Source organism: Ursus arctos, unplaced genomic scaffold, assembly GCF_023065955.2.
Source record: "Ursus arctos isolate Adak ecotype North America unplaced genomic scaffold, UrsArc2.0 scaffold_37, whole genome shotgun sequence".
NCBI lineage: Eukaryota > Metazoa > Chordata > Mammalia > Carnivora > Ursidae > Ursus > Ursus arctos.
Window position 1 is genome coordinate 14,667,925 of NW_026623053.1, and position 25,063 is coordinate 14,692,987.

A 25,063-nucleotide genomic window follows, 5' to 3' on the forward strand; every position below is an offset into this window, starting at 1 on the left:
AAGCTGGTGTGCACGAAAGAAAATGGCTAATAAGGAAATCTAGCCTATTACCCCATAGATGGATTTAAAATCCGAATGTTGCAAATTTGGGGATACTGGCTTTTGCAATGGTTAGATTTCTGAAAAATGAATATCCAAATTTGTGGCGAGTCATGCTTTTCCAGCTTTTTAGGGCTGAGGAAAGCATAGGTCTTTGGCGCATGCAACCCCAGAATCAGCAGCTAGTTTGCAAACTCTACCCCATGATGTGGTTGTAAGAACAGCATTCTTATTCCTTCCATTCCTCTTTTCTCCCCTTATTTTCTCAATGTTCTTTGGTTCCGGTTTTGCACATTTTATTCCTGCTTCATCTGTATAGTTTTTATGGTTTTCTTATCCCTCTTAGTCCTTTGTACTTATCTTTTAAATCTTCTCTGGTTTCTTTCTTACTACACAACATCTTTCGTCCTTGTTTCTATTCCCTGTTTAATTTTCTACTCTCCTTTTTTGCATTTGCATTTTCTCATGTTCACATTTAGTCTGTGGCACTTTCTAGTCAAACCAGTGACTGTAAAATTTTCTTACCATCTTGCAGTCAGGTTCATGATACCTATCCACTTCTGAAATTTATCAGCCTGGTAATCTTTCACCCAAAGTGGTGTTGATGATAGTAACACAAACCAGGAATGTTAGTGAATCTATGGATTTTGAGAACAAAATAGCAACATGTCTACAGGTTATTTGTGTTCTTTTCCCAGTGTTGATCACATTCACATTTGACACGGTATTCCAGTACCAGGTACCGCATAAGTGCTCAACAAATGTTTGCTGCTTAAATTTAACTTACATTAAAGACTATACTTTCAGGGATCATTTCTATAGTTTGTTAAATTTAACTTACATTAATCAAACCTTTCCTTCATATGGATTTATTTGATTTCCCCAACAACCTCCTGACATTAGAGAAGACGTGTAATATCGTGTGCTTCTGAGGGCTAAGGGAATCGATGGTGGAGAGATCCATGATTACTGAAGACTGTAGAGCTGTCTGGTTGCTAAGCCAGACCCAGAACTCAGGCTTCCTAATTCCAAGGCGTCTGCCGGACCCCCATGCCGCACTACTGGGTTCTGTGTTTGCCGCCAGCATCCTGCCCCGCGGTACCACTGTTGCTATTCCAGGTTAGAACGTCTGCTCCGGGACCCAGGGGACTACTGAGTATAACCATCCCTTACTGCTCCTAGATCCACCTAATATCTGCAAAGATATTAGGAGCACCGAGCACAGTCACAAAAGCTAACATTCACTGAGGGCTCATCATGTGCCGACCAGTATGATTTGCATGGATTAATTCGTGTCTCCACTGTAAGTGGCAGCTTACAGTAAATACAATAGAGTTCTCTAAATGCTCTCTATGTATTACCACACATCCTACCAAACATCACCAGAACCATCTGGCAGAGAAAATGTATCTACCCCCATGAAAAGACAAAGAAGCAAAGTCTTTAGAAGATTAAAATAAAATCAAAGTGGAGCCCACAGGTCCGGTCTCCAAGTCCTCTCCTCCTCTGCAATGAGTCACCAGTCTATCCCATTCGCCTTGCTGATGGACTAGTCCCAAACCGGCACCAAGCTCTTGGCGTGATGGAAGTACATCTTTATATTTAAGATTGCCTCCCTGTTTGTCCTATTAAAGCCTTCTTTTCATCCAGAGGCACTGTTTCTCCTCAAGGTTATCTGTAAGACCCTCCTCTGTGTTCATTGTTGGGGCATTATCAGCCAATCATAGCAGAATCAAGGATAGTTATAATGAAAGGAAAATAAAGAAATCCCATGTCTAGGAAGACAAAATACTAGTACAGACATCGTATCAATTAAGGGGGGAAAAAAATCTCATTGCCAAACATAAATCCCAAAGAAAAGAAGACAGTCATTACAATAATAATAATTACTATTATTACTAATATGAAAAGAGAAAAGCTTGGTTCCAAGTTCACTGAAAAGTTTCCCTTCCGTCTTGAGTGATTCTTCTCTAGAGCCTCCCAGGAGCGCAAGCCTATAATTTTAATTATATCTTGGCATTCTCATAAAGCAAACAGCCTGCGCAGGTAGTATTTATGACCTGTTAGGAAGAATACTTATGAATATGCTTCGCAAATTCCAACTGCACTGATCTGCAATGGGCCTTCTCAAGGACAGAACGGGTGAGTCGGAATACACGTAGGAGAAAAGTTGCTCATTAAGGGAAGGTTTGTTATCCAGCAACGTATAATTAAGGTGACGGTCCCAGCTTCTGTGACAGCCGACACTCGGGTAGTTGTTTGATTGCTGCGTGGGTCAGAGATCAGCTCCTGCTACAAGATGTAGCCACATTAGTGTGTTAGTGAACAGGTTAGAAAGTAAATTACAGCTGCCTTTCTCAAGCACATTACTGTCGGTCTTCATTGTTTTGTTTCTACTGTACATCAGCAGGACTGTGGCTTCTGAAGACTTTGTGTGACAGGTTAGGCATTTTATCCTTTGAGTAAACAGTAATCATGGTGCGAAGAAAGTGGGGCATTGGAGATTTTTTCCTATTCTTTGAGAATTCCACTCTTCCTTTTTAGTTTGCTCCAAGGGCTCATTGGGGATACATATATTAAGCCCTTTAAATAGTTCATAATAAATCTTTGTCTCAGGCTGATTCTGACAGTTTTTTAAAGAGTCTTTTAAGAGAGAATCCTCAATCATTTGTTAACCCGTGGGGGGATCTTCAGACTTCGGGAAAAAAATAACAGCCAGGGCTCTTGGGTAGTGAAAATACAATGTAGGAAAAAATATATAAATATGGAAAATCCCAAGAATATCACCTTACTGAGATTACTTACATGTTCTGCATGTATCTGAATGCTTTCTTTCTTCCCCAACAAGCCAAAAGGAGAAAGGAAAATAATTGTCAAGCTAGCAAGGATTTTTATCGATAATTTTGTTTTTGGACTAAGATACATCTACTAAAATGTTAGACTTCAAATTGTATAAGAGAAGGTATTCTTTTTAAAGTAAGCTAATTCTCTCAGTAAAAAGATAATTTCTCCTTTGCCCTTGTTTCCCCTTTAAGACTACTTCGGTCTTCCCCCAAATTACTTCTAGACACACTGCTATTTTACCTGGTTGGAGAGAAGCAGTCTACTCTTCGAGAAAAGATTGAAGATAGTGGTTGTTAGTATCAACAAAAAAAACTCTGAAGGGCAAGACATAGCCTTCAGAATAAAGACCTTCCTAGGTTGACATGAGATTTTTAGTTTCCACTTTGGATATAAGCTAATTTTGTCCAGTATATTAGATGCTTCACAATTTAAAGAACATAACACGATTTGCGCACCAAAAATATAATACACGAACTTTATCGGAAGAAAGTAAAAGCTGTACTATCTACCATGTAAGTAATTAATATGAGTAATCATTACAATACCTGTGCACTGTATGTGCAGGGACTGGGAAATACTCTGAAGTCTCTCTGCGGAAGGAAAGCGTGCTCGGTCCCCAGTGTTTTATGTATACAGTGTTTCTATTTCAGGGAAGCTTGTGTTGATGTCTTTGGTTTTGCTTGTGACTGAGTGACTAAGGAGGGTACTGAAAGATGCGGGTCATAACTTTGAGCAAAACAGGAGGCTAAGCATCACAACAGGGGCATTTTCTCCATGGATAAGACCTGAACCTGCATGTCACTTCTACAATGCAGTTTTCTCAAGCTCTTGAAAAATCCGAAGAACTTAACTGACGACATGCAAATGGAGTTTGTTGAGAATAAATGCAATAATAAAATGGAGCAATAGGCAAAGGACAGCCTACTGTTATAGATGGATTCCTTCTCACGGAGGGTCAAATAATTGAAGACCCAGATCAAGGGCAACCATAAATACCTGGAGTCCCTGCAGTTGAGAGGATTAACCACAGAACAATTATGACAAATGCAGTGGGAGCATTCAGCTACCAGGCAACAAGGAATACGTGCTGCCAGTTTTTAAAATAATTATTTGGCATTATAGGATATACAATTTAGACCCAGAAGCCATCCGATAGAACGCTGAAATGTCGATGTTAAAAAATATCAAGTACATCATTAGAGAGTTATATGTGAAGCAGGGAAAGGGGCAGTAATGCAGTAATTAATACAAATTTGCGTTGCACCCAGTTTGAGAAAAGGATGCGTCTACCCATTTTCACCATCACCATTAGCAATAGCCTTTATCTTTTTAAATTGAAGAAAAGAGGGTAATTCTACAGCAAGGCTAATTGCGAACTATGTAAATGGAGTCATTAAAAAATGTCTGCTTTTTTTTTTTTTATCCCCACCACTTGGGAAGATTATGCATAGCCTTGAAGAAAATATACAAATGACCTAAAGTCGAGTTCAGATATGGAAATGATGCCGGCATATATGTTATGATGCCTACACATCTATTAGCTGGCCAAAATTATAATGATGAAGCCCTGTCTTCCTCACAGTAAAGCACGGTTACTTCTGCCAAAGGATTAGAAGACTTCGTTTAGGTGCTAAGATAGAGCAGTGGTCATTGAAACTTACTGGGATCATAAGTAAAAGGAAAATTTGCTTAATTATAAGATGTCAAGATAGATATTCATTAGCAAAGTAAGCTATAGATAATTACCGGGCTATCTCCCACTTCTGGCTCCCCTAAATTACTACAAGTATAAATAATGTTACTAGAATATTCTCCAATAAACCTCAATCCTTTATTGATGATGGATTTAATATAGTACTTCTAACTGAAAACACTTTGAAAAGTAACCACTTCAAGACATGCTGGACCAAAGCATAATGAAACCAACAAATTCTAGCTGCTCAAATTTCTCCTATATGATAAAAAATAATAAGTGAGCAGAAGACACTGACTCAGGAGACATTTGTGGAGACCTGCCAACCCAGGCTCTCTTCTATCCCCAGATCACACGTGCACACGCACGGAAATAAAAACTGGCTACTTCCAATAAGGGGTTAATATCCAAAATATATAAAGAACTCACACAACTTATTATAAAAACAAATGACCCAATTAAAAAATAGGCAGAACTCTTGAATAGACATTTTTCCAGAGAAGTCATACAGATAGCCAATGGGCACATGAGAAGATGTTCAACATCAGTCATCATCAGGAAAATGCAAATCAAAACCAGAACGAGACATCACCCTACACCTGTCAGATTGGCTAAAATCAAAAGGACAAAAAAATAACAAGTGTTGGTGAGGCTGTGGAGAAAAGGGAGCACTTGGAACTGTTGGTGGGAATGTAAATTGGTGCAGCCACCCTGGAAAACAGTATGGAGGCTCCTCAAAAAATTAAAAATAGAACTACCATGTGGACCATGCAATTTTACAGCTGGGTATTTACCTAAAGAAAATGAAAATGCCAATTTGAAGAGCTATATGCACCTCTATGTTCACTGCAGCGTTATTTATGACAGCCAAGGTAGGGAAGCAACCTAAGTACCCACCAATACATGAACAAATAAAGAAGTTCTCTCTCTCTCTCTCTCTCTCTCTCTCTCTCTCTCTCTCACACACACACACACACACACACACACACACACACACACACACACAGAGGAATATTATTCAGCCATAAAAAAGAATAGAATCTCACCATTTGCCACAGCATGGATAGACCTAGAGAGTGTTTTACTAAATGAAATAAGTCATGATTTGGCTTATGTGTAAAATCTAAAAAACAAAACAATCAAAACAGAAACAGACTCATAGGCACAGGAAACAAACCGTTGGTTACCAGAGCAGGGAGGGTTGGAGGGAAGGCACAACAGGTGAAGGGGGTTAATAGGTACAGTCTTCCAGTTATAAAATAAGTCATGAGGATGAAAAGGACAGCATACGGAATTTAGTCCATAATATTGTAATAACTTTGTATGGTGACAGATGGTAACGACACTTACATTGGGGATCTTTGCATAATGTATAAAAACATCGAATCACTATGATGTACACCTGAAACTAAGGGGATATTGTATGTCAGTTACACTTCAATTTTGAAAAATCGCCATGTGCTAGACCCCATCTCTGAGAAGGCAAATTTGAAAAAAGCCACATATTTATATCAACATTCACTTGAATTTTCAGTCATTGCTTAGTTCTCTAACGTTCTCCAGGGGAAACTGCCAACCATTCAGAACTTTTTCTCTGTCAAACAAATGGATCTCAGGCCAAGCTTCTAAACTCCTCCAATCTTCATTCCTGTTAATCACATGACAGCTCTCATTCAAAACCCTTCCTCCTTTTCCTAGGGGCAGCGTGGCCAGATCTTGCTAATAAAAATATAGGTGTCTCGGTTAAATTTGAAATGCATATGCAATATTTGGACCATGCTAAAAAAAAAAACTGCCATTGTTTATTTGAAATTCAAATTTAATAAGGTTTCCTGGATTTTATTTGGGAACTCTCATGTAAAGAATAAACTGTGCAAGAGTCACCACCTTTTCCACAAGCTCCACTTCTGCTTCTTCACTCTTACTAAAACCTTTCACTCTTGAAACTCTCTCTTGATAGACACCATGATTCCTCTGCTTCTGACTCTCCAATGCCAACGAGGAGTGGCCATCATACTTCGTTTCCACAGCCACTTTTGCACCACTTCCCCCAATATCATCACTCCAAAATTCCTCTTAAAAGAATGAAAAGGGCCTTCTTTACCTGTTCTCAGTGCGATCCTCTGTCAACAGCCACAGCACTCACCTACTGTCCCCAATCGCGTCCGCTTGTGCTCTGCAGTCTTCCTGTGCAGCAGTCTCCTCAAGGAGGCAACAGACACCAGAATGGCAGCTTCCGGGATGAGACGCTACTCCACACACACGTCCTTGACTGCCACAGCTCGAAAAGCTCGTTCTTTGACGTGCCTTTAGCCACCCATTGGCAGAGCCATCCCTTGGCCTTTAACCATGCTTCATTTTCAACATGCCAAACATCTGTGTGAGAAAAGGAGAAAAACTTTCTAAGATATAAGTGCAACAAAAAGAAGTCACAAAGGGAAAAACGTATAGAATTCTCAATATAAAATTTAAAAACGTGTATCAGTGAACATTACAAACAGGAAATGCAAACATATGGGAAAATATTTACAAGAAGTATGTCAAAAATAATATCCTTGGGGCACCTGAGTGGCGCAGTGGGTTAAGCATCTGACTCTTGGTTTCGGCTCAGGTCATGATCTCAGGGTCGTGAGACGGAGCCCTGCGTCAGTCTCTGTGCTCAGCACAGAGTCTGCTTAAAATTCTCTCTCCCTCTGCCCCTCCCCCCTCTCTAAAATAAATTATATTTTAAAAATATAATATCCTTTCACATAAATAAATAAAATCTTAAAAAAAAAAAGGGGGGGGGGGCGCCTGGGTGGTGCAGTCGTTAAAGCGTCTGCCTTCGGCTCAGGGCGTGATCCCGGCGTTCCGGGATCGAGTCCCACATCGGGCTCCTCCGCTGGGAGCCTGCTTCTTCCTCTCCCACTCCCCCTGTTGTGTTCCCTCTCTCGCTGGCTGTCTCTCTGTCACATAAATAAATAAAATCTTTAAAAATAAATAAATAAATAAATAAATAAATAAATAAAAATAAAAATATAATATCCTTAATAAAGGTAACTACCTCATTCAAATTGATAAGAAAGATACTAAAAACTCAAATAGAAAACAGAGGACATAAATGTAGGATTCACTGAAAAAGATTCACACGGCCAATAAATATGGATTAAATATCATTCAACTTCATTAGAAATAGAAATGCAAATTAAACATGTGAGATGTTTTTATATACTGCTTTTCAGGAAGACCCCAATAAAGTATCTTCTCTCAATCTTCTGCTAATTTAATATTTTTTTATTAAGTGAGAATAAATATTGTAAGATGGCAATCAATAGGAATGCCATCAAACACTGTTGATAATATGTTAACTGATACAGCATAACTTTCCTGCAAAGTTGTATACAGAATCAATTTGTACACAAAGGGAAAAAAAGAAAGCTCATGTTCTTTGACCCAGTAATACTACTGCTAGAAATCCACCCTAAGAAATAATAAAAAAGTTGAAGGAAGATGAATTTCAAAGAAATTCATCACCAAGCGATGGAACGTTATGTAGCCAGTAAAAATAGCATGTTTGAAGTGAGACTAATATGGGCAAATGCAGATCTCTCATTTCTGTTTTTTTTTTTTTTCTTAAAGCTGATTTGCAACCAAGAGCTCTATTATCCTTTTATTCCCCTAACAGTGTATAATAAAAGTACTGCTATTATCACACAGTGAGCAATGACTGACATTAAAAAATGCAGGAGACACAGGTATGGTCCCAATTTTGAAATAAGTATAGAAATAAATAGCAAATAAGACTGCAACAAAACATTAGTTTTAATAGTGACTGTAACTGAGTGTTAAGGTTATAGAGAGATTTTTTTATTTTCTGGCTTACTCTTTCATATTTCCCAACTTTCCTATGAACATAGAATAGAAAGAGATATAATATAAACTTATGTAAAAGCCGTAAACCGCATTCTCACAAATCCTTTCTAAACAAACCTCCCCTTTCTGGCTGCCTCCCCCAGGTCACCTCCCCGGCTGCCCCATCACCCTTTCTCATCCGCAGCCCTGTTGCTTTCACTTGCTTGTTTTTAACCCTTGGCAATCCCTCACTCTATGGACTTTCTTTCAATCCCATTGTGCCAGCTCCCATTCCCTGGGAAAAGTTCCCAATCCTGAGCACTGCCTGGAAAGACCACAAAGCCCACTATTATTAGGATACCCTAGAAAATTAGCGCTCTTAAAATTAAGGAACTTCCAGCTACTGTGAAGTCTTATTTATTTTCTGTCGGTCCTAGTTGCTTTGCCCACATGGGCTGCTAGGTAGCTGCTTTCACTTTCAAAATCCTCTCCTTCTCCCATGTCCTCTATTAAAATTAAGTTGTTCAAGGCCATTCCCATCACACTCCTCTCTCCCCCCCTTTTTTCCTCCCATATCCTCTCCCCCCCCCATTTCAGAGACTCACTTATCTTTCTCAGTCACTGATTAAATATCCCTTAGGATTTAAATTCTTCAATTAGCATTTCCAGTGTATACACCTTTAAGCTCAATCTTCTTGATCAGTAAACATGCTCAGGTCTCTTTATGTTCATTACCAAAATTCACCAAAGAGAGGAAGGTCATTTATTTAGTCTTTCTCCCCCTTCTGTCCTGAAGCTACTCAGTCTGGAGTTGCCCAAAGAATCGACAATACCGGTAGGTATATCTGGGAGGCACTGAATGTTCTGGACAATTATGTCCATTAACTCCACCCTCAGTTTCCTACATGTTAAATTATTTGTCTTTAGTATAGCACTTATTTTAATTTTGGACCCAAAAAAAGGGCAAAAGGTAACATGTCTAGAATTGGTCACCAGTACCTATCCATCCAAATAATAGTTTTCTATAAAGCCGTTTACCAATCCGAAGTCCTAAAGTTACAATGTGAGGTGTGCGTGGTATCTTCCCCCAGTTATCCACGTGACTTTGTGTCTTCTCCAAAGCGCTCCCATCAATGAGACCCTGTGTCCACCCAACCAATGCTCTCCAGCCCCTTACTCTGCATGTGCTTCTTCATAGCATTCCTCCCTGCCGGAAGTGACTACCTATTTCCCGTCCTCCACAATGTAAGCACTTACATTTATAAATGGCTCCACCTCATTGTAGATATTCGTAATCATTTAAATAACTGAACAAAGACTAAGTGAGCGATTATAAAACATCTGACAGGTGCTTACATGTGCTATTTTAAAAACCTCATTTTGTGTCTTAGGATCATGTGCTGAGTAAGGGCAAAAAGTTCTAGGGACAGGCAGAAGATCAACCTTTCAAACCTTAAAAGGTATGCTCCCAGTCCACAGGCCCGCACTTGGAGAGAGAGAGAGAGTTTGTGTATCAATGGCTCGAATCACCGGCTGATTTTGCAGCCAGGGCTGCGGAACTGTCTCTCATCACATGGCATTGTTGTAGTTCGTCACAGAGCTTTAAAGCAGTGAAAAGGCAGAATGCATATGTGTGTGCTTGCCAGTGCCTCTGCAGCCAGACTCCTCTATAGAACTCCTTTTTAAAAAATAGTATGTCGACAACATCTGCTCCTGGAATGGAGATTTGGCCAGAATGCTAAGAAAATAAACATGGCAGTTCAACTCGATCCTGGCAACCGGTCCCTGCCCCATGGATAGGCTGCATGGAAGATTCATGTATATAAAATAGTATATTAAAGTAAACTTACAAAAGCAAAGAGCAATCATTGCAACCATAATTTTTTCTTCCTCTTTGGGATTCTAATTTTAAAAGCATTAAAGAAGACAGCTGCTCATGCTGTGATATGCGCTAAACAGCCTGAAGGATGGAAAAAAATATATTTGTAGCTCATAATAACTATTGACCTTTCTGATATACAATGTTCTCTGTGTTAGCTATTCGGTTCTATCAACAGTGAAGATTGAACATGACTTTTTAATAGAAAACATGGGGTTTTGAGCTGCCTTCACAAAGGTGTTTATGTATTGTTATTTTGTTTTGTACTACAAAAGACCAAGTCCTGATGCCCTTTGTCTGACATCATGTTTGTTGTTAAAAAAAAAAAAAAAAGGAAAGGAAAAGAGAGAAAAGAAAGGAAGGAAATAAAAGAAGGAAACAGAAAAGGGAGGGAAAAAAAGCCTCAATGTTTTTGAGTATGTTTTATATGAGGAATTGGCTCGTAACCACTTTATAGTCGTGATAAAAGCATTGCCACACTCGATCCCATACGCAATATTGGTAATGGAATCCAACAGCGTCCCGGGAGGACATGCCATATTTCTCTCCCAGAATAGATCCCTCAAGTGGCAACATTTATAGGGCGTCTCCAGTAAGATTTAAAACGCTTGCTTGCAGTATTCATATGGCGTGTTCTTGGGAGCGCACAGCCTGCTTCAGAATGGGTCACATTGGATGTCGTGGACTCTCAAAGGCTAGCTTTACAATACCCAGGTTTTCCCCTTGAACTTTCCTGTGGCTTAGTAGTTGTGTATAGAAACACCCGCTGGTAGCAGCTTGACTCTGACGCCGCGTCTGTTTCCCCAGAGTGGTATCATGCACACCCCAACTGCAGAGCAGCAGGCGGCCGCTGAACGCGCTGCTCTCCCTCAGGGGACAGCCTCACCAAGCAGCAACCCCTGCCAGGCGCAGGGGACCTGGAAGGCAACCTTATGCATTATGATTCTCATCCCAGGCAGGCGGATATTGCCAGGGAGGGTGTGCTGACAGGTGGCATGGGTTGGCAGATTATTATTTTCCTCGGTTTTTTTTTTTTGGCGGATTATTCTTAATGTGACTTTGAAAAAAGTTTATTACATCATTATTGAACCACAATTATTTTCACAGCTATGCTCTAGAGTTTCAGTTAATGATTCACAAGTTTCTAAACAATGCTGAAGACTCGCAACTGAGTGGGAGCAGGAATCAGCCCTAATGAGACTTAAATAAATTCAGTGGGTTTTTTTTTCGTTGGTTTTGGGTTTTTTTGTTTTGTTTTTTTTGTCGTTCTCCAGAGCAAGCACTGAAGCTGAGAGAGGCTGATTGCTGAGCCAGGGCACCCTGGCTGGAAGTGCGTCTGCATGGCAGCCAAAGGGTGGTGCAGCGTGTGTTCACAGAACACGGTGGGCACTGCCTTGCCCCCGTGGCCAAGGAGCTCAGTCTAGTCTACTGAAGCCTCTTCTCCCCTTCAAAGTTGCCTGGCACGTCCTAGAGGACAGGCCAGTGAGATGAAGGCCAACTCTCAAAAAGAGAACAAAATATTCTCTAATTCTGGGAGAAATCAGGCCCATCCTTTTTGTTTTTCCTTTTTTTACTGGCCCATGACTCAAAATAACGCTTTGCAGAACATGCCGCCTTAGAGATGAATACAAGGAGAAGGCACGATTCCCTGTCCTCAAAAACAAACAAACAACTACAAAACACCCAAGTCTAGGGCCAGGACGGTCCCTGAGCATGGCATGGCAGGGATAAAGGGAATAATAATTCTTAAAAGAAAGCACCTGTTAGTTTATTCCACACGTACACGGAGTGACTACTTATGTGAGCACCATCCTGGGCATTTGCAGGTCCTGGGGTGGGGGGTGGGGGTAAGGGAAGCAGGAGGAGAGCAGGGAATAAATACAACAAGAGACAAGCAAGCCATCAGGCCTGCCTTTCAAGATCTCCCAGTTTTGTAGATGACACCGTTGATAGCATCTTTTGCAAATCACACATTTTAAAAAATCAGTTGAGCGTTATCTTTGAAAACACAAACCCTGCTTACAAAAATCAGCATTGCAGGTAATGTTTCTCGTGTGTGTGAATTCACCAGGTACCAGAACTGTGGGCTGTGCATTCCTTCTCACTATTAGTTTGACCCATGTTGTGGTCACATACCGAAACAAGGCTACGATTTTTCCAGAAAGAAGGTCGATGTGGATGTTATAGTAGTTATCTATCATTGTATAACAGATTATGCCAAGTGTTTTGCTTGAAGTTATCTCACCTATTTTCTACAGGTCAGGAATCCAGTAGCAGTTAATGTGAGTTCTAGCTCAGAATCCTTCCTGAGGTTACAATGGAAATCTCAGTCAGAGCACAGTCATCTGAAGACTTGGCTGGGGCAGGAGGGTCCACTTCTAAGCTTACTCATGTGACTGTGACTCACTAGGAAAGTTATGTTCCTTGCGACACTAGCCTCTCCACCAGGTTGCACAAGTGTCCTCACAACATGGCAGCTGGCTTCCATCAGAGTGAGTGACCCAGGAGAGAGCAAAATAGAAGTAATTCTGCCTGTCATGACGGAGTCATAGCCTACCAATCCCACCATGTGCTGTCTATTAGAAGCAAGTCACCAAGTCTAGCCCACCCTCAAGGGGAGAGAAGGTAGGCCCTGCCTTTTGGAAGGAGGAGTATCAAATGATTTATGGCGTTTTTAAATGACCACATTTGTCATCCTGGGTAAACATAAAATCTGCTGGGATACTATCTGTGAGATAAGATTTATTTACCATGTTTGTCCTACTATTGGAAAACCAGGTTGGGAAGATCTTCTTAAAGTCAATATTTAATGAATATTAGTTATTGAATATATTAGACGTATGTAAATGCATATATGTATTATGTGCATGTATGTGTAATTTTTGCTCTGAGAACAAGGAACCATGGTAGGTGGTAAAGGGGATGCAAATTAGACCTGTGCCAACCTTGTTGACCTGGAGTACCTAGCATAAGACATAAAATGAGGATAGAAATAACTATAAGAACAGCATTTGGCAACATCGTGACCTTTGGAGTCAGACAAACATATGTCATGTCTGTGCGCTCTGCCACTGACTACGTGGAAGACTTGGACAACACAGACTCTTTCTATGTAATAAAGATCTAGTATTTGTATCCAGTCAGTATGGGCTAAGTTATGCTGCAGTAAAAAATGATTCTGAAATTATAACAAAAATTTACTTCTCTGAGGGTCAGCTGTGGGTTCTGTCCCACACTATGTCCGTTCCAAGACGCAGGCTGACGGAGCAGGCACCATCTGAAATGTCGATAGTCACCATGGCAGAAAGAAAGAGAAAGGACCGCTTTCTAGTAAGACACTGGCTCTTTTCAAAAGTTCCCCCTGGAAGCGACACAGGACTTTGGCTCACATTTCCTTGACCACGGACAGCCATATGACTATGGATAACTTCCGAGTGGCTGAAGAAGAGCAGGAAAACTTTTGTAAGAAAAGAAACAACTTGTCACATACTTGACACATACTCATTCTAAAGTCCTAAAATACATCAGTATCTAACAAAGCAAACAGAATAGGACAATGGAACAATTTGGCTTTATCGAGGTAATTGCAAAACGAACAAACATCTCTTCCCTTGTCTTCTGAAAGTAATTTTGGTTATTTGCACTTTGGTTTGTCCTGTGTGCACAGAACCTCTGAAAAAGGAAAGGTTCATTTAGGCAATGAAATAGGAAAAGAATATATTTAACTTCATATGTTAGCAACATGCCCCAATCCACTTCTCCTTCAAAAGGAAAAAAACTTCGTTCACAATTGAGGAGCAACCAAGTTTTCTCAAAACTTAATTTTTCTTTTCCTTCCCTCCTATATCAGGAGTTGGTGGCGGTCGGAGGGTTCTGACCCTAGGTTGCACTGAAAACATTTGTAGGGTATGAAAAAGAAAGATGCTGTTTATGCTGGGGCCTCATCTATTTACAGAGACCCTGGAAAGAATACAGGAAGTGTTCAGGTGGACTTGGCCCTAGCATTAGCCAGCAGAACCAGACGGTTCTGAGCTTCTGCCTCCTCCTTGAGCTCCCCCTGCACCCCCTGCCCCTCCATAGTAATAAGGAAGCAGCAACTACAACGCTAGTCAGGGATTCATAAACAAATGTGAAATAACGCAGATATGGTTTCACATTATGGTGGCATTTGCCAGCATAAAAATTATTACAACTTTGCTATAAATTGTTCTGTAAATTTTACAAAATATGCAAAAACTGACATTTCAAGAGCTGAGATAATTTAGATTTATTAAAAAGTTGAGGCCCTTGAGATTCAGCAAAAGAGTATATTTCTTTATCTAGCGTTGAGTTGTGTGGGTCTCGTTTGTGTTTTGTTTTCCAGCTCCTTGTTTATAATTCATGGGTCAAAACTGGCCCTATCTGGGCTTTGACCACTTAATCCGGTTTTACCCATAAATTTCTCCTCTGTCTCCGGCAGGGGATGGAGCATCTCTGAATCCCAAATTTCTTATCAGAGCACGCAGCAGTCAGGGCCTGCCTCAAAAAGCTGACAGGAAAGCATCTGATCTCTAGAAAGCACTCGAAAATGCTGCTTTGGTGTGGACTGGGTCCCACCGTCTTTATAGGGCACCAGTCTTAAGGACACCTCTCTCGCCACACTGTCCTCTTCACACACACACACACCCCGTACACGCACAACCATATCCGCACACGTGTGTACACACACTCTCTCTATTCAACGCCACAGGCATGTTGCGCATCCCAAGGCCACGCTCTCTCCCGAACCTTCATCAAAACCGCGCTTCTCCCCGAGGCACCCGAAAGCGGCGGCCCGCACCTGGCGCCCGCGGTCGGAGCTGGGCAACCAGCGTGCACTTGCTCGCGCTGGACGGAAGCTCGGCCGTGGCGCGCGTGCTGCACGCGGGTTATGCGTCCCTGCGGAAGGGACAGCCTGGCGCGTCATTCCCACCCTGTCCTCAGAAGGAGACAGTCATATGGAATGGAAAGGGGAATCTTTATCGGAGAGCAAACTCTTTCCTAAGGGGCCCCCTCTCTTTCTCCCCAACTCCCCATTCCCGCATGGTCGGAAATAGAGCTCCGAGACCAGCTTCGAGCTTAAACCTCAGCTTCCACGGAGCAAACCTGACCTTAGCGTTCCTCCCACACTGGATGTCCTGCGTGTAATTGCCGCCGCCCCCGTATGTTTAGGCCGTCACGGCTGTAAGGCAGGGGTGCTGCGTGCAGCGCCTCGGCCGGGGCGCATCCGTGCTGCGTCTCGACCGTGCCCACCAAGCGCTGTACTCCGCCGTTCTCCGTCCTGCAAACGACGGTTTCTAAGGATGGAGTGAGGCGGTTCCTCCCTCCTGGGGTCACGGTACCCAGCACCTGGGCCCTAAAATACATCTCACTTTTGCGGGAAGTTTCATTTTTCCTCAGCGATTGCAAACACGATCTTGCTGAACAGAGCTGAATTTTTAAGGCCGAGTTTGTGGTGTGGATTCTGATGGCTTCCCGTTAGTTCAAGTCTCTGAGGACCAGTGCCAATAAATGTGAAAGGGACAACAGTAGATTGGCATACTTTTCCATTTCCACCAGGATGAAAAACTGCTATAAATGAAGTCTAACCTTAAATGTATAATCTGTCCTTGGGAAGGGGAGGGGGAAAAAAAGGATATAGCATCTTCAAGCTCTCGGCATCCCTTACGAGAAAAAATTGGTTCTAAGGGTCTCTGATCTTGTGTTTTAGTAAAATAGAACTGCACGGCTGACTGACAGTTCTGATCTAAAGCATTTACGTTTAAGTTTTGATCTCTCTGCTTTTGATTAAAACTAATGAGCTCATTTAATTCAAAATGGGAATCTCTGATAAGAGAAATAAGGTTGATGTGATTGGATTAGAGGGGCAAATTAAACTCTTAGAGCAGAAGTTTGTGCTTATATAGTGTATTAAAAAGCTGTTGGCGTATTATGGCGTGTTAGATGATGAGAAAAATTTCATAGTAATTCATATTTAATCAGAAGAAATGAAAGTACTAAATATAACATGGCTCTGCTTTTCCCTCGAGTGATAAAAAGCTGTACATTTAAAATGACATCAGATCCATGCTCTCTAAAACAAAAAAAAAAGAAAGAAAGAAAGAAAGAAAGAAAGAAAGAAAAGAAAAGAAAATCGTAAGAGAGACACATAAGAAAGGGACACTTGCAGTGGCTCCCTCTCCCCAGAACCGAAGTGCCACCAACATAGGAAAATACAGTCCTATTTAGACAGGAGTGATACAAGAAAAGCCACAGACCACAAACAGTAAGGTTTCTCTATTATAGGAGCTCCTATTCTTTCATCTGAGCATCGAGTTTCATGTAAAAAAAATAGGTATTTCTTTCCCTTAGAAAGAGATGGAATGTGTTTCTGAATTTAAAGTTCAAAAGCTTGTTTTTCCTATTTTTCTTTGTGTTTTCATAACTATTTTCACATATGCTTAATTCTTACAAGTCCCTTTGTGACACATATTTCTTTACCCCCACCCTGGAGAAAATCAGTGTTAGCGTAAGCCTTCTCAAAACAAATCCCATTCGTTGTTGGACATTTTTTTTTTTTCAATTTTAGACTCAGAAAAATTTTTAAAACTTTAAATTACTATTCTAGAAGAGTAAAATTAGACAGTTTTTATTAGGCTTAAAAATACCAAAATTAATTTCTTTTCAGGACAACGCTCAAATTGATAAAATCCCTTAGCAGACAGATTGATGTTGCCTTGTGGCCTGGTTGCAGAAAGGTGTTTTTAGATCAACAAGACTGCAAACTATCATTTTAAGTTTCAGGAGTAAAGAAGTGTTCCACTTAGTCTAAAAGTGTATGAAGGGGAAGAGTAACAGTCTTACTTAAGAGAGGAGATGATTATTTGTTAATATCCGGTTCAGATGGGGGCGGAGGGCAAGACGCCATTAGAGACAGCAATGGACGGTTGATACTGTTGGTGGTTTTTATTCCTTTCTGTCTGTACCTTCCATTCTCAGCCCTCTATCATGGGTCAGTTGAGAAGACTTTATGCTTTCTTATTCCCCACAACGAAGGAGACCAACTCAGGAGCACAAGGGCCCCGGCTAGCATACAGTTACATGGTCCTTAGAACTGGCCAGTGGGCAAATATTACAAGAACAGATTTGCAGGGAGGACAAAGAGCAAGTGATCCGTGCTCTCATCAGCAGCCTCTCAGCCTCATTCTTGGTTAATTCCTTAAATCTATGGTGTCCTCCTTTCTCATGACCATTCCATCCGTGTGCACCTGCCAAGATGCGGGTGTGCTGCTATTACTTACTTACTGTAGACCCTACTTGCGGAGCTGCTGGAAGTTAGAAGGCCTGAAAAGCTCCTGCTAGAAGCTGGAATGGAATCACTTTGGATTCATTAATTTTTCTTTTTCATTTTCTGCAAAGTAAACATTTTCTAAGTGAGGAAAATTGATTACCACGCTCTTAGCACCCATCAGTCATTTATTTTTAGTGAACTCAAGGATTGCACCTGAGCAGTAGCTGTGAGGGGCTGTGTAGACATCTAAATCATGTGTGTGTATATTTTTGTATTCTTCAGTGGAGTCAACCAGCCCCAGTCTGCTAACCACTGACAACACCCTTGAGCGTTCCTTTTTCATCCGAATGAAATCTACGCTGACCAAACGCGGCGTGCACATCAAATCATCCGGATATAAGGTGAGCTGGGCTCTGGGAGGGGACATATTTCGGTCTCAGGTCAATCCTAGGTCATTTGCATCGAGTTTCCCGGCTACTTTGGGTCCATATAATTAACGCCTGTGACCTCGAGCAGCCCGTCGGTTTCTTAGTTATTGTCCTGTCTCAAGGTACAGGCTTCATTACACGTCTCATTCTCACTTCAGATGTTGCTGAGGCACTAAATCCCTCAATAGAGTGTCTTTTCTTAAAACACTTGTTAATAATGCACCAAGGTCTTCAGCACTTGCTAGAAATTCCCTTTGATGGGGAAGGTGAACCAAATTCATATCAGTCCTTAAGATGAGCGTTCTAGAATGGCTACTTGTAAGAATTCTGCTTCTTCCTTCAAATTCCCCCTTTCTCTTTAGAAAGACTGTCCGTTTTACGAACCTCTTGGCCACCAAGGCTCATATACGCAAATAAAATCAGGTTGGGCGTCAGGAATCTTAGTTGAAATTACAATTACTGCACATTCAGTCATACCTCAGCATCCACAGAATACTCAACATACAGAGCACATGTCCCACAACAGCAAAGACCACGTCTGGCGTCATAATCTACATTATTATCATTTTAAGGGGAAGGATACAAAAGCCTCCTAATCTCGGGAAATTCCAACATTTTGGTTACTATAGCAACATAAATTAAGAGCTATGAAATTTATGAAATGCCTTTGGAAACCTGAATCTTATCAATTTTACAACACACTAACCAGTCTCTCAAACAATATTTACTCTATGCGGGAGGACACACAGCAACCGAATGTATGAGACATGTGGCCGGCGTGACGTTTTGCAGTTTTCGAGTTGAGAGCTTCTGATAGCTCAGTTCTTTAGGGTTACCGTAGCATTGTCAGGGATGGTTAAGAGTCATTATCATGGGGCTTAAAAACCATATATAAGTCATCAGAAACCAGGGGCCGCCTAAAAGTCAGTTCGGGTAGTTTCTTTGACATGAATTCTTCAGAGAGAAAAAGGAAGGGGGCAGGGAAGCAGGCCCTTCCATGCACGACCTTTAGCTGAGCTGTCCTACCGTCTGAAGGGCACACGTGGAGCATCCTTAACCCTTAACGGGGTTCGAAGCAAAGGAGAGGCACCAGGCAGCTCCACCGGCAGGAGCGTTCTCCTACAGAGGCCCATTACAAAGGGATATGGTGGAGGGAAAAATCCCGACTCTATCCTTAACTGTTCTGATTTTTCCTGCCTTAACTGAACCCAAGACATTTATGAGTTCCGAAGTGTGTAGCATGAGCAAGTTTGGGATTCTGTAAGCAAGCTGCAGGTAGAGCGGTCAGTGTCATTGTCACGGCAGCAAGACGCAGTGTTGGCGGTCCGGCTTTTAGGAGCCCTAGGGCTTCCTCTCACCTGTGTTCTGTCGGCATGCGCTCCTCACTTTTAGTGGTTTCTTACTGGTTTGTGGGGGGCATGTCCCAGGAGGGAGGAAGGGTGGGAGAGGCGAAGTATAGTTTGACAAAGCAATATTTAGTATACTTCAGTGTCATTAATTTTTTGAACAAAAAATTACTGCTTTCACGTGACCAGTGAGAGAGATCAAAAGCCCTGGACAATTTTGAATCTACAAAAAAAGTAGGCTGTGCAAGTAGAGAAATAGTTTCTGTTTCAGTCTAGGCAAGGGACCCTGTAGCTCGCGTTCTTGCTGTGTTGCTGTTTGGTCATCTCGGGACAGCTGTTTTTCCTGCGTGGCCTGAAATTGTACAAGCTCGTTACTTTTCTTTTTTCTTTAAAGATTTTATTTATTTATTTGAGAGACAGAGACAGAGAGAGAGAGAGAGAGAGAGAGAGAGAGAATGAGTGGGGTGAGCGGCAGTGGGAGAGGGAGAAGCAGGCTCCCTGCTGAGCAAGGAGCCCGACACGGGGCTCAACCCCAGGTCCCTGAGATCATGACCCAAGCCAAAGGCAGACGCTTAACCGGCTGAGCCACGGGCACCCCTCATTTCTTAAATATTAATAGATTATCCATTCGATGAATTTCTCTTGAGTTTCTCTGCAGCCTCTTCTAGATCCTATAACCCAACATGAAACAATAAAAAGTCCCTGCTTTTGTGGTACTTAGATTCTAACAGCGGGAGACAGTCAATAACAATAAATAAGGTGATTTCAGACAGTGAAAAAGTCCAAACAACAGGGACTACCGTAGTAGACACATTATAGTGCGCTGGGGGTGGTGCGGCGTGCGTGCGTTAGCCCTCACAGCAGTCCCAGAAGAAACAAATCCTCCTTGTTTCCATTTTACAGGTGAAGAAACTAAGGCTAGGGGTTAATTAGCATACCCAACTTCACACATTGACGGGACACAGCTAAGGGTTTGAACTCTGGGCGTCTGGCCCCACAGCCTGTGCGCTGAACCACTAGGCGACGCTATTATGCTGAGAGTAAAGCAAGGTCCTGTGAGGGTGGCTGGTGGGGGCCACTTCAGATAGGAGAGTCACAGAAGGTCTCCCCGAGGAGGTGACATGTCACCCGTGAGTGATAAATGAGAACAGACCACCACAGAAACATGGAAGAACATGTTTGCAGAGCTCCTTGGGCTTAGGACTAAAGACACCTTGTAGGAAGGCACCTCGAGAAACAGAATATGAAAAAGTACAATGGTGAACATCCAGGATTGAAAAAGAGGAGTTATTGCAGCTTCCAGCAAATCCTAGAATGTTGAGGTGATCGTACTCCTCTGACGTACCCTGGCGGTACGTCTTTCTCAAGACATCAGGAAAGTCTCCATCCGGTAGCTCACCTCCCTCCCCAGGACTGCGAGAGTTGATTCATCCACTCTTCCCCCAACACGATGAGTCCTCCCGCAGATCCAGCGCTAGCCCTCCTCCTCCACCATGCCCTTGCCTCGTTAACTAAGCTCGTCAGCAAGTCAGTGGAAGAGCCGATGGGAGCCCATGACGAAGACAGAGCTGAATAACATCCCTACTTATCTGTGCATTCTCAGTAAATAAATCTAACAGCTTATAAAACATTCAAATAAAACCGGTAATCACCCCACCACCACACAATAAGCACAAATAAAAAGAAACAGCGATGATAATTTCACCACACTCCCAATATTCCTCCTAATTTATCACCATTGTTTGCTTCTTTCTTTTCCCGTAAAGCTCCAGGATGTTAAGCTATGCCCAGCGCAGGCCATGATACTTCTCTCCACTCTTCCTGTGACCTTGGCACATACGCTTTTCTGACTCTGTCCATCGACTTATCTGCCACTCGTTAGTGTTGCTCTTATCACTGACAGTAATAATGGCCACCAAAGTAACACCTGCCGAACATTGACTCTGACACGTACTCTGCCCAACACTTCATACTTATGTGATCTAACCCGTACAATGTTTAAAAACTTCCTCTGTACCGGGCATTCTTCAAGTTTTACATACCATCGTTATGCCCATTTTGCGGGTGGTGAAACTGAGCTTTAATGGGCTCCGTACTTTGCGCGTGTTCGCACAGCTGTTAAGTAGCTACTGAGGAGCCAGGACTGACCAGGCAGTTAGGCCCCGGAGTCTGCGCTCTCTACCCCCTACCTCACTGCTTCACAGATAGAGTCCAAAGAAGAATTCCCCACGAGCTGGACCTCAACGGATGGAAAGTTCATCTCAGTTTTTTAAAAGAAAAACCTCTGGCCTGGTTAAGACCTTCCCTGTGGCTCAGCATGTCCCACAACACTCCTTTATGGAGATTTGCAGAGATTTACCTTCCTTTCCAGGGATTTTTAACACCCACCCAGGTTCCCACGACCGAAAACTCTAGCCAAAGAAGTGCCACTCTGAAGCCGCAAATTCAAGTAGAGAGTGTGATGCAGGTTGCTGTTGCTTCCACGGCCGGGGCCTGGGGGAAGTTGCCCTCCTGCCAAGGAAGTTTCCCAGCCGTGAGCTGACATTCAGTTGTCTCTGTCCTCATTTGCTTTGAAATCCACGGTAGCACGTTATCTGGACCAGCCACTTTCTGTGCCTCAGGGGCTCCTTCTTGTTTGGGTCCCATTGTTGGCCACATATATTAGCGTAACACAGCTCTCCTTTAAATTGCATTGCATCAATATTCTGCCTTCTTGAGTAGGTCTATGTCTGGGGGAACTTACTAGGTATAGCACAGGGGGTAAAAGGAGATATGTAATCAGGGAAATTAGAGAAGTAAAGACTAATTGGGTCGCCTCCTTAGCTCCTGTCTTTGGAGGATAGTTTCTGTTAGCCTGGGACTGTCAGTTTTCTAATCTACTCTTAAATGCCCACCAGCGCCACTGTCATTTCTGGAGTTTTTATCCACACACATGATGGTGTCCTAACTCTGATGGCAGAGCGAAGCACCCTGGCTGGGAAACAGAGACAAAGAGAGAACATCTCTGTCATGTTTATAGAATGCTGAGAAGGTCTCTCAACTCACCGCCGAAGTGAAAACCCTCCCATGCCAAGGGGTCCTGCTGGGACATATGGGAACAGATTACTGAGGGAGCAAGGGGGCACTCCAGATTCTTCCCAACAAACAAACAAACAAAACAGCCCCCCATCTGGGATGATTTGGGTATGGATTTGCCTGTAGCTAAGTGTCCGACTAAATGATTTCTGTGACCAGCCCAGGCTCCTTATGATATAAAGAGTCAGAAAGCATAAGTAATAGAGAAAATAATTTGAGGTTCACTAGCTTATTAGGACTGCCGCCATACCTCAGCGCTAAGAATACCTGTGTCTAGACAGGAAGTAACGAAGGCAAAAAACGAGAGGGTGCTAATTAGCTAAACCAAATTCCCCTTCACCTTCTCTAAACACAGAGATGCCTTTTAAATTAGAACCTGCTCGTTTTTTTCCAATTCCTGGTTGTATGTGCTGTGTGGAAAAAGGCACTCCCCTGATTTGACTAGTAATTTGCTTTATTTGGGGTGTCATAAATCCTGTTAATGATTTGATTAAATCAGTGAGCCTCTCCCAAGGTAAATTCATTTTGCATCAGGAAGTTCTTGAATCCCTGAGGTGAATCCGGTGATCTCAGGTTACAAAACCTTATTTAATACGAGGACATCTTTGGTGTACTTATTAAAAAACCAGATGAGTACACCTTCCAGAATGTATTTCACCAAAATTACAATAGCCTCTTCCTTCCTCCTCGTTTCCACTTCCCATTTATTCATTTTGCGGTAATACATACTGAAGTCCTGTTGCTGAAAACATCGTTTCCTAGACTGCAAAAGTACAAAACCGAGATTTACATTTTGATCCCCTTATGCAGATGGAGATAATCTGAAAAAGTATTTCTCAGAAAACATTTTTTATAAAAATGATACCTGATATGAAAGAATGACATCTGTAGTGAAGAGTTGTTTTCAGTGGTAAATGGGCCTCCTTTTCCTCCTGTTCACTTAGGTGTACAAGTTGCATCGCTAGGATTTCCATGTCAAAATCACAGCCAGGTAAATTGTAAAGCTGAAGGCTTTTCATATGCAATGTAGTCTTAATTGAACATGTATACTGACTACTCTCCAGATGATAGCAGACTAGAAGGGAATTATTACTCACAAGTTCAATCATCTGGAATTTTAGCTCTTGGTTTGCTTTGCTGATAAAGTTTACGATAACTAAGATATTAACCTCTCGCTCTTGATCACCTGCCTGTTCGATGTGCTGCCAAAACTGGCTCAATCCACCTACCTCTATCTGCGATACTCTAGCGTAAAGCCTTTTTCTGGAGCTATTATGGGAAACTCCCAAAATTACCTCCCAGAAAATTCTGCTTCTCCATTCCATTCTGCGCCCTGCGCCCTGCGCCCTGGAATGTCTTCCCAAAGCCTCAGTGATCTTTACTTTGGATCTGCTCCTACGTCATCACTAGTTCCTGTAGTTCCTGGTGTCAACATAATCAAGAATTTGGTCCTAGCTTACCTTTTCTGCCACTGTCTCCATCATTCTTTCCTGGAGCTTTTATTACTGACGCCCTAGCAAAATCTGTCCAATCATCTTTCTTGAAATATATCTGCACATTCACACTGCTACGCTTTTGACCATGCTGTTTCCTTTTCCTAAAATGCCTTTCTGCCACACCTGCCCCTGGAAAATTCTTACACAACCAATACGGCACCACTCAAATACCGCTGCTTTTTTCATCTCCCTTGGTGCACCTATTCCCCGCTCGTCGGTGCTGGAATAGCATTAGATTTTATTAGAGCTCTCTGTGCCTTAGTTTTCTCACCTGTAAAATGAAGTTATAATAATATATAACCTGAAGAAGTTTCCTACAGCTCAAGTGAGATGTCACATGCTCAACGAAACGTCTTCTCTCCTTTGTATGAAGTACTATCATATAATTTCATATGAGACTCACAGTAATTCTTTTAGGTAATTATCCCTATTTTCCCAACTTGAAGATAGGTTAAACTGAGGCACAGAAATATGAATTAACTTGTCTAAGGTAACGTAGGTGGTAAATAACAAGGCAGAGAAATATCCAGATCTTCTGATTTCAAGTGCCGCCTTCTCTCCAACATACCTCGTTGGATAGCAGGTGATCTTATTCTGTCTTCCCTCAGCACAGAACACTGAGTGTAGTTGCCACTCAATACATTAGGTGAATTAAATTGCATGTTCTCTTTTTCCTGTGATAGCAATGAAAATGCTGACAGTACCGAGCCACGTAACACACCACTAGAGACCCTGCTCCTTAACATCGGTGTCTTTTAGATGGGACCATTGGAATGCCTATGAACCCAATGACCGTTCTGTGATCTGTCTCAGATTCCTTTGTCTTGCCTGCCAGGATGTCGTTCATCTTTGCCAGTGCCTTACTGAAGTCCCGATGTACCACATCCCCAATGTTCCCTTGAACGTTGAGGATTCCTTTCAGAAAACAAAAAATTGAGCCGTTTTTAACATCACCATTCATCATGACTTTATACTGGCATTTGGCAATTTACTATTTTTTTCTAGTAAGTCCTCTTTAAAGCATATTTTTCTGGATATTAGCATTTTGAGGCTCTAACTTTCTGAAAAATTAGAATAATATTGCTGATAGCCTGCCTTCCAATACAACTCCATGCTTTCTCAAAGATTGCTAAAAATAAAGTGT

At 42.0% G+C, this 25,063-nt stretch overlaps 1 protein-coding gene across 1 annotated transcript in view; it reads left to right on the plus strand.

The window, feature by feature from the left end:
- NPAS3 (neuronal PAS domain protein 3) overlaps nucleotides 1–25,063 on the plus strand; it is an 816,434-nt gene that overhangs the window by 735,770 nt on the left and 55,601 nt on the right. The window contains exon 8 of the mRNA XM_057306389.1: nucleotides 17,857–17,975. Coding sequence (XP_057162372.1) covers nucleotides 17,857–17,975 — 119 coding nt within the window. The remainder of the gene's footprint in view (nucleotides 1–17,856; nucleotides 17,976–25,063) is intronic.